At 44.0% G+C, this 16,237-nt stretch overlaps 4 protein-coding genes across 7 annotated transcripts in view; 3 read left to right on the top strand and 1 right to left on the bottom strand.

The window, feature by feature from the left end:
* The window catches only part of LOC105569631, a 74,574-nt gene extending 66,762 nt beyond the window's left edge, over positions 1 to 7,812 (top strand). For all 3 annotated transcript variants that reach the window (XM_012026251.1, XM_012026250.1, XM_012026248.1), the window contains exons 6-10: positions 201 to 4,686; positions 5,023 to 5,271; positions 5,908 to 6,128; positions 6,485 to 6,665; positions 6,854 to 7,812. In XM_012026251.1, coding sequence (XP_011881641.1) covers positions 201 to 4,686; positions 5,023 to 5,271; positions 5,908 to 6,128; positions 6,485 to 6,665; positions 6,854 to 7,129 — 5,413 coding nt within the window. In that variant the 3' untranslated portion in view covers positions 7,130 to 7,812. The remainder of the gene's footprint in view (positions 1 to 200; positions 4,687 to 5,022; positions 5,272 to 5,907; positions 6,129 to 6,484; positions 6,666 to 6,853) is intronic.
* A 1,872-nt stretch (positions 7,813 to 9,684) lies between these two features.
* Positions 9,685 to 12,920, top strand: LOC105569625 (protein disulfide-isomerase A6). Its single transcript, XM_012026242.1, has 6 exons — positions 9,685 to 9,841; positions 10,107 to 10,300; positions 10,403 to 10,627; positions 10,936 to 11,142; positions 11,222 to 11,547; positions 11,904 to 12,920. Exons 1-6 carry the CDS (start codon positions 9,793 to 9,795, stop codon positions 12,220 to 12,222), a joined length of 1,320 nt encoding a protein of 439 aa, XP_011881632.1. The 5' UTR covers positions 9,685 to 9,792; the 3' UTR covers positions 12,223 to 12,920.
* Positions 12,797 to 14,728, bottom strand: LOC105569626. 2 transcript variants are annotated; one of them, XM_012026244.1, is made up of 3 exons: positions 14,651 to 14,728; positions 14,263 to 14,334; positions 12,797 to 13,998 (listed from the first exon to the last, which is right to left on the bottom strand). In XM_012026244.1, exons 2-3 carry the CDS (start codon positions 14,300 to 14,302, stop codon positions 13,598 to 13,600), a joined length of 441 nt encoding a protein of 146 aa, XP_011881634.1. In that variant the 5' UTR covers positions 14,303 to 14,334; positions 14,651 to 14,728; the 3' UTR covers positions 12,797 to 13,597. The 2 variants fall into 2 exon arrangements, with proteins under 2 accessions (XP_011881634.1, XP_011881633.1); XM_012026243.1 differs by lacking the exon at positions 14,651 to 14,728 and having other exon boundaries at positions 14,263 to 14,456.
* LOC105569627 (28S ribosomal protein S14, mitochondrial) lies at positions 14,686 to 16,062 on the top strand. Its single transcript, XM_012026245.1, has 3 exons — positions 14,686 to 14,858; positions 15,434 to 15,571; positions 15,751 to 16,062. Exons 1-3 carry the CDS (start codon positions 14,784 to 14,786, stop codon positions 15,934 to 15,936), a joined length of 399 nt encoding a protein of 132 aa, XP_011881635.1. The 5' UTR covers positions 14,686 to 14,783; the 3' UTR covers positions 15,937 to 16,062.
* Positions 16,063 to 16,237: the final 175 nt, after the last annotated feature.

The raw sequence follows: 16,237 nt of genomic DNA, 5'->3' as shown, positions 1-16,237 counted from the left end.
TTCACGCGAGGCAGATTTAACACCGGGCTACGAGAGAGCTATAACTAGCGCAACGTCCACTACAAAAAAAAACTAGCGCTAATTAGCTTGGGCGCTGGGCCGAAAATAAGGACGACTGCCGTAAGAAAAAGCACGCCTCTTTTAGCGATCCCGTTTCAAAGACGTTCTACATTTGCTTTCTCTCGACTGTGCGTTCTCAGAGCAAGGAGCGAGATCGCCGGAACTTCCCCGATCAGCGCGAGAAGCGGAAGTAGCTGGACCTCAGAGCTCAGTCAAAGGATTTTCGAAAACGCAAAAAGTCCGCTGCCGGTTAGATTTCGCGTAGCTGACGAAATGAGCGCGAGACGAAGTTCGGATACCGAGATATTCAGCCAACGCAGAAGTCCGCGAAGCTTCTCGGCGAGAGGAACTACAAAGGCGGAGACCACTTCAAGATTTTATCCTCGGAGTAATGAGTTCAAGTCATTGACGTCCGATGGGAAAATAATCGTTAGACGTAGCGCGAGTCCGCAGTTCTTTTGTAGAGAATCCGAAAGATCTGCCACGACTATGAGCATCGATCGAAAATCCGATTCGTCCGGATCGCCGTTATTTCACCAGGAAACGTTCACGAAACGAAACAAAAGCCCGCGATTCTTTCTTCATAAATCCGGACACTCCCGCAGAATGAGTGAGTCTAAGTCACCAGTATGGAGTATCAGAATTTCGTCAAGCCAAAGCACGAGTCCGCAATATTTTCGTTATGAACCCAAACGAACCGAAACACCCATGAGTACCGATCGAGAAACTATTCGGTCCAAATCCCCCGAGTGGAGCAAGGGAATATTAACAAAGCGCGATATGACCGATTTCGAACGGAAAAAAATTCAAACAAGTACGACTCTTGGTCGACAGTCTTCTCAATTTAAATCGCCACTGTATGAAGAGAAAATATTAAAAAGGCGAAGCACCAGTCCACAATTCTTCTGCAAAGAATCCGAACGCTCTGCCACGACTATGAGCATCGATCGTGCAACTAGCGGCTCTAGATCGCCGTCACACGATCGAGAAATAGTAACGAAACGAAGAGCAAGTCCGCAATTCTTCCTCAGCGAGTCCAAACAATCTCGCAAAACGAGTGAGTCTAAATCACCGATATGGAGTGACAGAGGAATTTCATCGAGACAAAGCACGAGTCCGCAATATCTTCGTTATGAACCCAAACGAACCGAAACACCCATGAGTACTGATCGAGAAACTATTGGGTCCAAATCCCCCGAGTGGAGCAAGGGAATATTAACAAAGCGCGATGTGACCGATTTCGAGCGGAAAAAAGTTCAAACAAGTACTCTTGGTCGACAATCTTCTCGATTTAAATCGCCACTGTATGAAGAGAAAATATTAAAAAGGCGAAGCACCAGTCCACAATTCTTCTGCAAAGAATCCGAACGCTCTGCCACGACTATGAGCATCGATCGTGCAACTAGCGGCTCTAGATCGCCGTCACACGATCGAGAAATAGTAACGAAGCGAAGAACAAGTCCGCGATTCTTCCTCAGTGAGTCTACGCAATCTCGAAAAACGAGTGAGTCTAAATCACCGATATGGAGTGATAGAGAAATTTCGTCGAGACAAAGCACGAGTCCGCAATATCGTGAATCCAAACGGTCCGAAACGGCTATGAGTACCGATCGAGAGACTATTGAATCCAAGTCGTCCGAATGGAACAAACGAAGCTCAAGACCGCAATTTTTTTGCAGAGAATCCGAACGATCTGGCACAACTATGAGCATTGATCGCAAAGTTAGTGGACCTAGATCGTCGTCGTATGATCGAAAACTATTCACGAAGCGAGGCGCAACTCCACGACTATCAAACGGAAAGACCGAACAGCGATCTGCAACAAACATCAATTGGAAGTACAGCGGGTTGAAATCGCCTGAAATCATGCGCGACAAGCGCTCCACAACGAGTCCGCAATTCTTCTGCAAAGAATCCGAAAAATCTGCCACAACGATGTTGATCGAACCAAGACCGAGGTCGGTGGATTCCACCAAAACTGTATTAAAACATGTCCCAGATTCTTTCTACGGGCGATCTGTAAAATCTCCGTTTGATAAAAAAATCAGTTCTACGAAATATAGACACACTCCAAGTCCTTCGGTTACTGGCCACAGAGTGAAAAGACCTACGAGTAAAAACGAAGTCTCCAACAGTATTACAGCTCGCAGATCATCGAGAATCTCGGAGACCTCCGCGACATCGGCCAGCTCGATCGTAGACCTCAGATACGGTTTAGAATTCGATAATATTTTACAATCAGCAGGACTCGTCCGTAAATTTATGAAGTCCCAAAACGGAAAGCAGCGCACGATTCGTCAATCGCCTTCGAAACGCAACATTACGGACGTAAATGCACGAATCTCCGCGAGAGGCGATCAATCGAAAAATCGGCGTAAAACATCGCCGCTTCTCCAAACAACGAGTTCGCCATCTATCGAAGGCAGGAAGAGAGCTACGCCGGAATTCTCGCGCAAAACTATTACTCCGACAGAAGTTGACATGGACATTCAAGAGATTACTATGACGGATCATCGTATTGAATACGACAAACGGCAAAAAGCGTCGAGCCCAATATCGGAGCGACAATTTGATGGAACGTGCACGAAATCGCCTGGCAGTGGAGCGAAATTCCAAGCCTCGATCACCTATCCCGTTCGTAAAACGCACAGACAGAGAGAATCCATTTTGAAATGGAGCGCTTTCAAGGGAGATCTCTCCGAAAGAGGATCCATGGGTCGTCGAAGCGATCGAGAGAGCGGGAAAAGTGTCATCAGCCTGAGTAAATTCGGTCCTGTAAGCGAAAGTTCTCGTATCATAACTCGAGACAGGGAAGACGAAAGTAGCACGTCTTTCCGAACGCGGGACCAATCCGCAGGAAATCAAGCTAAATACATCGCGACTCGATCCACGAGACGCGAAGACCGACAGCGCGCGAGTTCTCGATCTCCAAATCAAATGCGGAGTCGTTTCACAGAAAACAGGGCTGACAGTCCGAAAGCAAAGTCTCCCGATTTTTCTAGGGGAACAAAATATGCCGATACAGTTTCGCCGATTTTATACGACTTCGCGAAGAGGACCAAAGGGGCACGCACAAAATTCGATCAACCGCAAAGCTTGCGGTCCGCGCGACTGGTGCAGGGCGCTGCAAACTCGTCTACAGACGACAAGTATAATCGAGGAAGAGAAGGAGAGAAGACGAAAGACATAGCGGATGTAGATGAGGTTGACGCTAGGATCGATACGAAGCACCAAACGGTAGTTGGAACCGCTTTGACTGAAAAGATCAAGGATTATCGCGCAATCACTCGCCCAAACTCCGCTGATCCGATCACAAACAAAAAGGTCTTCCTTCGCGAAACGACGCAGAAGCCGATGAAGTCGAGCACTTCAAAGAAAACAATTTCTCCGACGAGAGAGTGTGGCAGGCGGTACGACGTAAGGTCTAGGGTTTCACCACGCATTTCACCTTTACGGAAAACAGCAGAAATTTCTCGTGACGCCTATACCTCGAAAATACTCTCGTCCCGGAGTATCGTATCGAAAACGGATCAAAGCCCCACGTCCAAACTTTCGACGTCCACCATCAAAGATCGCAAACACGAGAGTGTACTAGTCGCGAAGAAATTGGCGGACTCGTTCAATAAAATGAGCGTGAAGCGTAAGATCGAAGAGCCGAAAGATAGCGCGAAAGAACTTTCGAAAGTGTTACGCGAGAACAAATGTGGAAAAGATTTCGAAAGATTGGACTCCGTGGAGTCGGCGTTGAGACGATTCGATTCCGTAGGCGCGGAATCTGAACGTACGAGTCCGACGAACTTCCGGGCGTTTTCAGAGATTTCCTTACAAACGATAGACGTCCCAACAAAGGCCTCTATTAAAGACTCGACCGCGTCGGAAGGAACAACGGTTCCTTGTCGCGAGATAACGAATCACACGATTTTGAGATCGGTGCTAAAATCTCCAGTCGGCAAAGATCTGAGAGCTAAAAACGCCGCGCATAAAAGTGATTTGAGGATTCTCCAAAAGCAGACTCGTCCCTCTAAGAGGCCAACGAGAGCCGAAAGCAAGCAAAGCTCAACGAAAATTCGATCACCGACGTGCAAGCGGCGATTGTTTGAATCCGATTCGGAGAGAGAGATTCGAGGGTCAAAATCGAGTTGCGTAAAAGCGCGAAAGGATGAGAACAGTCCCTTTGTAAATTTCAGCTTTCGTAAAGACAAAGCAGTCTCAGACGTAAGGTCTGCCAACGATTTCGGTCGCGACGTTACGAGAGAATCGATGAGACCGCAAGAGACGGTCTCCGTGAAATCGCTGCGGTCCATCGACGATATCCGAAAGTCGATCGATAACGAACGAAATAAATTAGTCGCTACGAAAGGGTCGAGGTCAGCGATTGCAAATCGGCGTGCGACCTCGCGAGAGGGTGTCGACGCGAGGAGATCAAGTCCCGCGACCAATGCAGCGGAAAACGTATTTCTCGGCGCCGATCCCGCGAGGCTGATTAAAATTAAATCCTGTGTATCCAGGATCACGAAGAGCCCGAGCCCCGATTCGGCAGCGACAAAGCAGCGCGAGATGAACGCGCGAATGACAAGAGGAAGCGCTCCTTCGTCCCCCTCGAAGAGTCCTGAGGTTGCACCTAGGGTAAGTACAATTGAAACTCACAATTGAATCACCGCCTGTGATAACGAGGATAGCTTTACAACGCCCCATACTCCTTTCCTTTCGTTCATCTCTTTTGTCTTGTACCTGTTGCAGTAAAACAAACCGTTTCACATGTTATAAACGCCACGTTAAACTTTTCTACAGATTAGCTATCATTAAGAAACATATTAGACATATTACTGAAACCTTGTGTGATATTACAAATATTTCGTGGTCCATCACGATTCCATCTTCTTCCCTGTCCGAGATGTTCAATTTAAATCGTGTAAGTGTTCGTATTATAATTGATCCTAAAGTTAATATTGGATTTATCAGCGCACAGCTACAGAATCGAGGAATCAAGAAGCGAAGAGAAGATCAATGGTCGCGAAAGGCGCGGACTCGACCGGAAGTAAAATGACCGGGGCAGTCAATACAACCGACGGCGTCGTTTTCCGAAACGGTTCGCCGAACGAATCTACAAGCAAATCCGACGCCATTGTGATCGACTTCGACGATCGACCATCGAGTCAGGACGACGCAATGCCATTGAAAAAATCCTCAATGAAGAAGTCTTTTAACGACGTAAGATTGACTATTTTCTTTTGCTAAAATTCGATACGCGAATTTTATTTTTGTATATTGTTCTCATCCAAGCAATGCTGTGCGAAATAATTTGTTTCTTAGCTTTATCGAAACTGATCGCTGCGAGTGTATGATAACGTGAAATACTTAGCTTACTTCGTGTTGCTCTCTTGTATAAATGAAGCTAAAATCCACGCAAGTCTAAAAATATACTCTGATATCTATACATTAATCTTAATTTTTATATTTCGAATGAGCTAGCAATGAGAACGCCAGCCAGGTATCTGGCGCAAAACTAATATTAATCGTACTGCTATAGTCTTCCCGCGATTGTGCAATTTATTTTCCAAACAATTGCAATCAAAGTCATTTGGCAAATTTAATCTGCCAAAAAGTCAGAAGAAAACTCGCACGTTAATTACAGCTTCCGGGAGACAGAGTCGATGAAGTAATAAATTGAAATTATATTACACAAGGTACAATTATGTTAACCTTACAATTAGTAACCTAAATGTTTACTTCGTCGTCGAAAAGCAAATTTTTCAAACAAATCACGAGCGTTTCAGTACATTCTATACAGAAAGATATTTTTACGCAATTTATATTAGCTTATACGCGCAATCTGCTTATTTGCAGAAGCAACAGACAACTTCCAGTGCATCGGGTCGGCCGACCTCGAATTCTAGTGTCAACTTAATTCAAGATTCCAGTGCGAAAGGTAGAATGGCGGAAAGCGAAAGAGGAAAAGGAGCAGGAAAAGGAGGAGGTAAAAGTAAAGTTAAAGGTACGGAAAAGTCTTCTTCCAGTAGTGGCAAGCTGGCAAACGAATCGAGTTTCAATGAAGATGCAACTGACACGTAAGTCTTTCGTGGTAATTCCACATTTGATTAGGAAACAATAGTTTACGTCAGATAAAAATCTATATAAATTATTATCAAAATTGTAACCTTTCAAAAATTTCTATCTGTCTTTCTAATAAGCCAGAGAAAAAAATTTACTTTGATAAGTAACAATCAGGGAACACGAATATGATGTTATTTTCATCGAATTTGGTATAAGATTTCTGTTATAACAATGTTGAAAAAATTAAAAACTTGGAAATTCTGCTATCACAAGAAGATTAATTAATACAGACGTAAAAATTAATTATGACATATGTATGGTACAATAATTAAAAATAATATTCGCGTTGCTAATTAATAATTAATGGCAGGAAGGGTTTGGTAAAGTGTAAAACGTGCGGACGTAGCTTCGCGCAGAATCGAATCGACCTCCACGAAGAGATCTGCATGAAAACTGCGATCAAGAAGAGGAAACAGTTTGACCCGGTGATGAGCCGAGTTAAAGGAACCGAACTCGAGCCTTTCGTCAAGAAAGGCCTCGGCAAACGAGAGGTTGGTATCGAGGGGTATCTTCAAAAAGAGTCAATCATTGAAACTGTATAAAATTGTCAATAATATCGTCAAGTTTCGATGCGTTAAGCGACGCTTGGCGGTGGATTGTCGCCGTTTACTTTGGTGTCTGGCTAGTTCGTTTCCTCCCGAGGAAAGCGAAGACACTCATGCACTCGCAATATTTTCAGACGAAGACGAAGAAGGCGGATACGAAGCTGGACTGGCGGCGCAAGCACGAGGAATTCATCAGCGCGATCCGCTACGCAAGAGAGACGCAGGCACGATTGGCGGCGGGTGGGAATTTGAGCGATCTGCCGCCCCCGCCGCCTAGCGATACCAGCGATTACGTCCAGTGCGAGCACTGTGGACGGAAGTTCAATCGGTCCGCCGCGGAGCGGCACATTCCGATTTGCAAGCGTATGCACGACAAAAAGCAGACGCAAGCGCCGAAGGCCAGACGCTAGGGAGGAAATGGAAATGCCTAGGAGGCCAGGCTCCTCAGCAGCCTCTCCGCAAAGAAGAAAGATCGTACTCCCCGATAAATCAGCGTCTAATCTTTTTCAGCTCTCCCTATCCGATTCACAAGCGTAACACTCTCTTCTGTGTCGTACGCGAGACGCGACTCGCTACGTTGTGAAATTTTCGTCTGTTTCGTCCGCTTGTAAAAAGATTTTTGACAGGCTGATGTTGAAGAACTCGTTTCTAGACCGTCTTGAGTTTTATGAATTCACGACGGCGTGGGAATAGATTCTTTGACTGGTGAATTTGCTGTGCTATGACGCTATCGAGTTAAACTGAACGAGGCAGATGGAAATTAATCAATAACAAGAAAGATTATCTATGTGAACTAACGACAATGTTGTAATCAGCTGCAAAGCCGAGGTGATCGAATATTCACAGCAATAATCGTTGATGTTGAAAGGCAAACAGGTACGCCGCCGATGACTATCGCTTTTCATTCGTGAAGCTGCTATCGCCCAAGCGGGTGCTTTGAATAACTATCGATGAAATTTTTTATCAATTGAATTTTACACTCGTTTCGTAATTGAATGCATTTTTATAACAGCGCAGCGATTATATACACGCCAAGCAAAGATGTAAAAAGGAGATTATGTACATGAAAGAAATATATTATATATAGCACGAATGTGGGGGTGAGAAAAATCGTAATTCTTCTCGTGACACATGAGACGAATGTTTCACTTGACTCTTGCAAAAAGGAAAAATGTCGCTAATTATTTCGTTTGCACAACATTACGTTCTGTGGTATTGTAATTTGAGAAATCTCCCGATTGTTGTATTTTATTAATTCTTGATTTCTATGTATTATTTAACAGAACTGTATTATTATTTAGCAAAAATAATCTTCGGATTATTGTTTCTTCTTGCGACTCACGCTATATTTGTATATTACGTATATACTTCCGACTATCTAATGCTGTTTTTTCTTACCTATATATTTTCCGACTATTTAATGCTGTTTTTTTCTTTAATCAAGTGTAAATTAGATATTTTCTAATCTTTTATTCAGTTTGAAATGGCAGCACAGCTTGAATATGTTATATAACTTTCAAAACTTGTAACAAGTTTTTCAAATATACTTCTATCGGTTTCCTTAAGCGGCGTCTACAATGAGATCTTTAAGACGTAAGATTTAAGAAAGCGACCTATCGCAATCGAACGCGAGGAGAATAATTGACTGCGATTGGTCATTTTCTTAGATCTTAAGTCTTAAAGATCTCATTGTAGACGTCGCATTAGGCGGCAGACCTAGATGTATTATATTCTCTAATGCAACTTTAAAGAGACGTGACAATTTTTGGTAACCCTTTCACGATCACTGGGATGTATAAGACCCGGTTGCAGCAACGTCGCTTAGCTTATTTTACTTTTTGTCTCATTTTTTTTAATTAAGAAAGTTACGTGACGTTGGTGCAATCGGGCCCACTTGCAAAATTGAAAAAGACTCAATTGACGTGCATTCCGTTACTGCAGAAACATAATATCGACAAAAACGAAAAGTTAATTTGGCCACAAATGGAAGGGTTTTCTCAGGCACAAGTGGCTGGCATAATTTCATTTATTATTGAGACGTTACGAAACAATAAATAATTACAAACAGTGCAGAGACGAGGACGTACCTGCACGTTCGGCAACAGTATTGTATCCAGGGCTCCCCGATGCGCCTCGGAAGAAAGTAACGACGGACGAAGAGGAGGGAAGACGTAAGTGGTGAGCGCGTGGAAATGGCGTCGCGAACATTTTCGCACACGTAATGTTCGTATGGGCAGAATGGCTGTCTTGTACTTTTAAGACAATGTTTCATGTTTTAAATCTTTGTCTTAAAGTAACGCACAATAACTGTCTTGTGACTTAAGAATACAAAGTAGCCATTCTACTATCACGCGCGAGAGCTCAAAGAGACGCTTTCGCGCCCGGAATTCCGCACTTCGAACGTCGACAGTGGCGAGGAAGAGGGACAGAAAGGCTGATAGCAGAGAACGATGTGAAAGTCTCTTGTGTAAACTTAAGTTTTTCCTCTGCCTTGCCTTAAGGCCCGAACAAACGAAGAAACTTAAGCAGTAAAGCTTAAGACTTAAGAGAAATGACCAGTGGCTGCCGAGAACGCGAGCGGCCATTTTGAAACTGAAGTGAAATTTCGATGGTTGAAATTCTCAAGTTTCAAATCTCACTGCTTAAAGCACTGCTTAAGTTTCTTCGTGTATTTCCAGCTTTACGTCTACGACTCAAGACAGTCAAGCGCTTACGGATTGTTCTCTGCCATCAGCCAAACGCGAAGGGAGTTTCGCACGATCCGCCAGTTCCGCCACCGGCGATCGCTTCCCGTTCGGATCGGAGAGAGAAATACGCGTGGGGGGGAAGGCGATATAAGATCGCGACTTCTCGCCGCGCCGCTCTCGATAGTCGATGTATCGCGATACATCGAGCGCTCGCCGCGCGACGGCGGGCCAATCGGAACGGTCCACGATAAAGTCGCCCGTCGACGGCTGGGATGCCGCCAGCGCATCCGGGCGAACGTCAGAGCGGTCGGGGCTTTGTGCGGAGGCGGTGTTGGTGCGCTCGTTGGCGTGGCTGCGCATTCGGCGGATGTGAATGACTGCTGGTGATGTCGCGAGTCGCCCGTACGATCCACGGAAAGATGTCGGGGCTCCTGGGTAAGTCGCGTGCGCGCGTGCCGCCGAATCGCCGGGCGCCGACGCCGGTTATCGCCGATGTTCCGATGGCTACCGACGTCATCGCCGGATCTCCGTGTGGACGATACCGCAACAAGTGACCCCTCGGCTCGCGTTTAGTGAGAAAAAAGCATGACCGTTCTCTTCCGCTCCCTCGCAGCCCTCCGGGGAACGTTTAATCGCGTAAACGTAGACGCCCGCCGACCTACGTCTTTTCACTCACTCTCTCTTTCTCTCTCTGTTGCAGGTGTTCTGCTGCTGGTCGCTGGAGCGAACTCTATGTACGCGTCCAACTCAGCCGTCATTGATCTTAGGCCAAATAATTTTGATAACTTAGTGTTAAATAGCGATCACATCTGGGTGGTTGAGTTCTACGCGCCGTGGTGCGGACACTGTCAACAGTTGATGCCAGAATATGATAAAGCGGCCACTGCGCTAAAGGTGACTCATCATGTTTAATTTATCTGTTTTTCCATTTGTATACATGTATGCACACACACACAAGAATGTACATATGTATAATTGTTTAAATTGCTCCAATAGGGTGTTGTAAAAGTTGGTGCAGTAAATGCAGACGAGCACAAGTCCTTGGGAGGCAAATACGGCGTCCGTGGTTTCCCGACGATCAAGATATTCGGACTTGACAAGAAACCGGAGGAGTATAACGGCCCGAGAAGCGCAGCTGGCATCGTCGACGCTGCATTAAATGCCGCCAGCCAAAAAGTTCGAAAGTCATTAGGTGGTAAAACTTCGGGAGGTGAATCCAAAGTAAGTCGCAGCTCGAATAGCATTAGCTCTTATCTATGAGGAATATTTAAGTAGAGAGCATTGATATTTATACATAGGCAGAAAAGATAATGTCTAACTAATCAGAGCGCAAATCACTAAGTAGTATGTATTTGGCTTCCGGATGGATGCCATTTATTGATTTGACTATATCTGCGGTCAAGCTGCCGCTACAAATGGTTCGAAGCGTTTCTCTTCTCTTTTCTTTCAGAAAAGATAGAAGGAGAAGAGAAACATTTCAAGCATTTGTAGCAGCAGTTTGACCTATGGATCTGATCATTTACTTGCAGAGCAAAGATTCCAAAGATGTGATAGAATTGACGGACGAGAACTTCGACAAGACTGTTTTGAATTCCGAGGATATGTGGCTGGTCGAATTTTACGCTCCTTGGTGCGGCCACTGTAAGAATCTGGCGCCTGAGTGGGCGACAGCGGCCACCGAACTGAAGGGCAAAGTCAAACTGGGAGCTTTGGACGCCACTGTAAACACATTGAAAGTGAGACACACGTTTTACTAGTATTTCCTCGTGATACGCTGTACATGGCAAACTCGTTTTAACGCACGCGATGTTGCAGGCGAGCAAATACGAGATTAAAGGTTATCCTACCATCAAATTCTTCGCGCCGGGCAAGAAGGACGCCGACTCGCTACAAGACTACGACGGCGGTCGCACGAGCGGTGACATTGTTAACTGGGCGCTCGAGAAACTGGCCGAGAATATCCCGGCGCCGGAAGTGGTGCAAATCACGTCCGAGCAGGCGCTGAGAGCCACGTGCGAGGACAAGCCGATCTGCGTGGTTTCCGTTCTGCCACATATCCTGGACTGTCAGTCCGATTGTAGGAATGGATACTTGAAGACTCTAAGTAACCTCGGCGAAAAATATAAGAAGAAGATGTGGGGGTACGCGTCAAACTTTTATATGCAGGGTGTCAGTTAATGTTTGGGACTTATTTTTTGTGTAGATAGAGCGAACCAAACTTTGATTATGAAACTAATCAGTATTTTTTCATTTTTAATTCTTATTGCAAAATTTACTTCGTAAGAAGTCATAAAGACAGCAGAATAGATTTAAGTGACATAGGACATTGATATAAAAATTTAATAACATTAATACACGATTACTTTTATATAATTTTAGTAAAGTAGAAAAAAATTTTTCGTGTAATTTTTGTTTAAGAAGCTAGAAAATTTATTTCATATTGCGTGAACCACGTTCAATTATCGTTAATGATTTTCAAAAAAAAAATTCTATTTAGATGGGTTTGGACCGAAGCTGGTGCCCAACTGCACATCGAGGACGCGTTGGAAATCGGAGGTTTCGGCTATCCCGCGTTAGCGGCCGTTAACATCAAGAAAATGAAATACTCTTTGCTGAAAGGTAGTTTCTCGTACGATGGAATAAACGAGTTCCTACGAGATCTCAGCTACGGCAGAGGTGGCACCGCGCCCTTGAAGGGCGCTAAGTTGCCTGTCATCATCGAAACAACACCTTGGGACGGCAAGGACGCCGAACCTCCGCAGGAGGAGGAGATCGATCTTAGCGATGTTAATCTAGATGAGAAGGACGAACTGTAACTTACTGAAAGCCAACGACTAAACTCTTCTTAAAAGAATTCATCGCACACAACGTATATCGTTTCTGATCAAAAACTGAGTAAGGACGTTAATCGGGAATCGGTATACAATAATTCATACTCGCCCGAAAATTTATTTTGTATCATCAGACTTAATATCTATATATATATATAATATATATATATATATATATATATTTAAGAGATTACATTCATTAATTTCGTAATGAACTTAATGGTAAGGAATAATTCCACTACTCAATGATTTTTGTATGAAAACCCAATATCGAGAGAGATATATATATATATGTATGTATATATATATACACGATATAATCATTTGTCGCTCTGTGTATCCTAAGGAAGACCAGTTCTCAGGTGCAGTTGTCTAGTTTTATAAAACACACGTTTAAGTAACTCTTCCATCCGAAAAGCCAATTTTATACAATTTTGTGTTGCTTTAGGAGAAGTTTAGACTCTCGTCATAAACGTACGCATGTAATTCCCATGTTTGCATCGATCTCCATGTGTTTTTGGATAGGAAAAAGGTAGAGCAGTTTAAAGTACGCGCTCCGTGTGTCATAATGCATTTATTGGCCTGATGATGCTTACTTTTCAAAAGTAAGTTATCTAAGGTACACATAGTTTAATGTAAAAAAATCCTATTTGTAATAAATATACATCATACATTTACATGTATAGCATTTCTACACAAGTCATTTTTATGAATATTGCGAGCTTTATACATACTAGTAGCGCAAGAGAGAAGCTCCGCGGGACAAGGCTATCATTAATTAATTTTTCCCTCTAACGGGACCAAATTTGGAGATTCAGAAACATCAGTCTGTGTTGTGACGCGTTAGTATAACATTTCTATCGTCATCTAATGAAAATGAGTATACTCTTTTACAGTCTTTTAGAGTCTTCCATTACAAGCAAACTTGCTATACGTTACATATTATTTGTACAAACTAACGATTATGTTAAACGTTGCACGTTAGAAATTCTCCAGATGCATTTAACATTTCCTCATTTCTAACATGTGTCCAAAATAATCCTTAGTTTGTATAATTCAGTCTTCTTTCACAACGGCAATACATAAGTGCGATAAAAATGAAATCACCTCCACGTCGATCGCTTGTAAATGGTTGTAAAATTTATAAAAATTCATTCCATTCTTGCATATATCAAGTAGTATGAAAACGCGGTAATCTCAATCTTAATATTTTTCTACTCCAAAGATTCTCATGGCAGTCAAGTATTATGTTGGTATAAAACTTAATTGCTATTAAACTCGTACAAAAATACTGTTACTCTAAATGAATGTACCTACGCTTATAAAATAAATGTCTGAGTTATGTTATCCTTTCAGGCTCTCATTGATTCAACGATGCGTTATTTGATACGTCATTCGATACGTTGTTCGAGTCGCAGTATACTCTCAGATGTGGCACGTTGTTGACGGCGTCGCTGACCGTGCACACCGAGTTTACCTCCGTCAACTCTATGATATCGTAGGACGCATCCTTCTTACATATATATGGGTACAGTAGGAAGGCGTAGTAGGCGATCGTGCTGAGTATGATGACACCTAGAACCAGCGCGATGATCCCCCAGGCCGAGATGATCCCCTTCCGACCTGGGGGCGGCTGCGACTTATTTCTGGACGCCGTCGGTCCCGCGACCTTCTCACTCGTCTTATAATACTTGGCATTTCGATCCTCCGTCTGCTTGGAGCCGTGAGAATATACTCCGCTTTCAGCCGCGGGCAATATCGCTGTAAACATTTCCACTGTCGAATACCAGGAGCAAAAGTGGAGCACAATTAATTAGCGCTGGGACAACAATACACTTGGAGACCCTGTAGTCAGAGACTGGTCTACGATCGTAGAAGAGTGAGATAGCCTATGTTTCTCTCTCACTCGCAGGAATTTGACCAACTCTTATGGCCAGTCTCTGATTACAGGGTCTCTAAATACACTGACAACACGGCGCCGTGATAACTTAAATTGATCCAGAGTCCAACTCAGCGCTCACTTACCGACGACGGCGACGAAGGCTAAAAGATATATCGCCCTCATGATGTTCCAGTCTGTCAGTCCCGGTAATTGACCTGTCAGATATGCAGACAAAGCGTTACCTCGTCACCCTAGTGGTGATACGAGAAGGGACAACCACTCATACGTCCGGACGAGGTCCGCAGGGTCCACTCCGAGTGTCCCCATAAAAAAATAAAAAGTCATTTCTCGCAAATGTGTGCACCCAAAGGGCTTGAAATCTCCCTGCCGCGAGTATAGGGAAATTCACGCAGGGAGCCGGGGCCTCGAGCGAGGCTGCAACGCTGGGACACGCGGACGTCCTCTCCATTTTCCAAACGTCAAAGTGGCAATTATTCATCTTATTCGATCGTTTATCATTCAATTATTAACCTCATTGTCGTTTCAGACTCGGCGGCGTTTGGAGAAACGGCGGACGGAGTCGACGGCTTCGTCGACCAGTGGAGCCATCGGGCGGAATCCACGCCAGTTCACGCGCGGCGGACAAACAGCTGATCCGGTAAACATGGCGGCGTTGAGAGGCTGCATCTCCGCTGCCTGCAGCATTCTGCCGAGTAACATAAATTTACTGGGACACGGCGTAAGTGACTATCTGAATATGATAGATTTCTTTATGATCGATTTCACGTAAATAGAAATTTATCGAGATACGAGCGGTTTGAGTCGTATAATATTGTATTCAAGGCCCGGTCTACACAACGAGTGGTTAGTCAGAAGTCAGAGGCTCGATCGTGAATCTTTTTCTCTAGCGTAAACTCGTGAAAAGCGAAAAATTTCATTAACGAGCTCAAGATTTGTCAATAAAAATTTTCACTTCTCACGAGTACACGCTTGAGGAGGGATTCATGATTGAGGGCCAGTTTCACAAACGTTAACTGTTAACCAGAGTTCAATATCAACTCCCCTATCTTTTTCTATCTTACGAAGATACAGAGAATCAATTAAGTTCGGTTAGCAATTAACTGACGTTTGTGAACCGGCCCTGAGTCTTTGAACTATAGGTCGGTCCTTTTATCTTCCACCCAGAAAGGAAAAGGATCAACATATAGTTCCGACTTGTGACTAACATTGTAGACCGGGTCTTAGATAAGTGTGGCTGTAATCGATGTGTTCTTTCCTTTGCGTCTAATTACATCTCGTGCTTCCTCTGTGCAGCTGCAACAGATGCGGAACTACGTCGGCTGCAGGGTGTTGCGCGACGAGAAGCGCAGGCGATGGGCGAAGCAGTACGCCGAGGAGCGATTGCGGCTGGTTGCCTTGAAGCGCAACGATATTTTGCCGATCGAGATAAGAGTAAGCGCACTGCTTGCACCTGCGGAAACGACAGGTGTTTCTTTAATCAGTCGAAGAATACAAAATTTTCCTTGCAGGGTGCATTTGTGCAATTCTCTATTATTTAGAAGCGAGCTGTACACATTATTTATAGCGTAATGATATTCGGAGTAATTTAAACCGTATAATGATTATTTCAGGAGCTCGCTGGCAAGCAAATAGATGAAACAATTCCCAGACAGACCGCGTTGAGACAATTGACACCGAGATGTGTCGTGACGTCTCGAGGCCGAGGTACAGTGATACGGTGGAGACTATCACGATTCATCTTTCGCGACCAGATCGATTATAATAAAATGGCTGGAATGCAACGTGCCATTTGGTAGAGCGATACGCACCTTTTGGACTGTACACTACTTGCGCATTGCGTATAAGTGAATCAGTGAAGCGCAAATGATATATATATACGAGAGGATGTGAATAGAATAAACCATCGTTATTATGTTGCCCTATCCTTTGTTTCATTGTTGCTCGTTTTAGTCTTGTTGAAGTTCCTGCTTCCATATTATTTGTTGCAACGTCAGAAGAAGCGAGATGTCATACATTTTTTCCATATCCGCTGAGATAAATTAATTTTTCTGTACTATTCTGCATTTTTTTGTATAGATTAATAAGATATCCCAAGGA

Source organism: Vollenhovia emeryi, unplaced genomic scaffold (assembly GCF_000949405.1).
Source record: "Vollenhovia emeryi isolate VEMERY1.0 unplaced genomic scaffold, V.emery_V1.0 DF939123.1, whole genome shotgun sequence".
Taxonomy (NCBI): domain Eukaryota; kingdom Metazoa; phylum Arthropoda; class Insecta; order Hymenoptera; family Formicidae; genus Vollenhovia; species Vollenhovia emeryi.
This window is presented reverse-complemented; position numbering and strand designations above follow the sequence as displayed.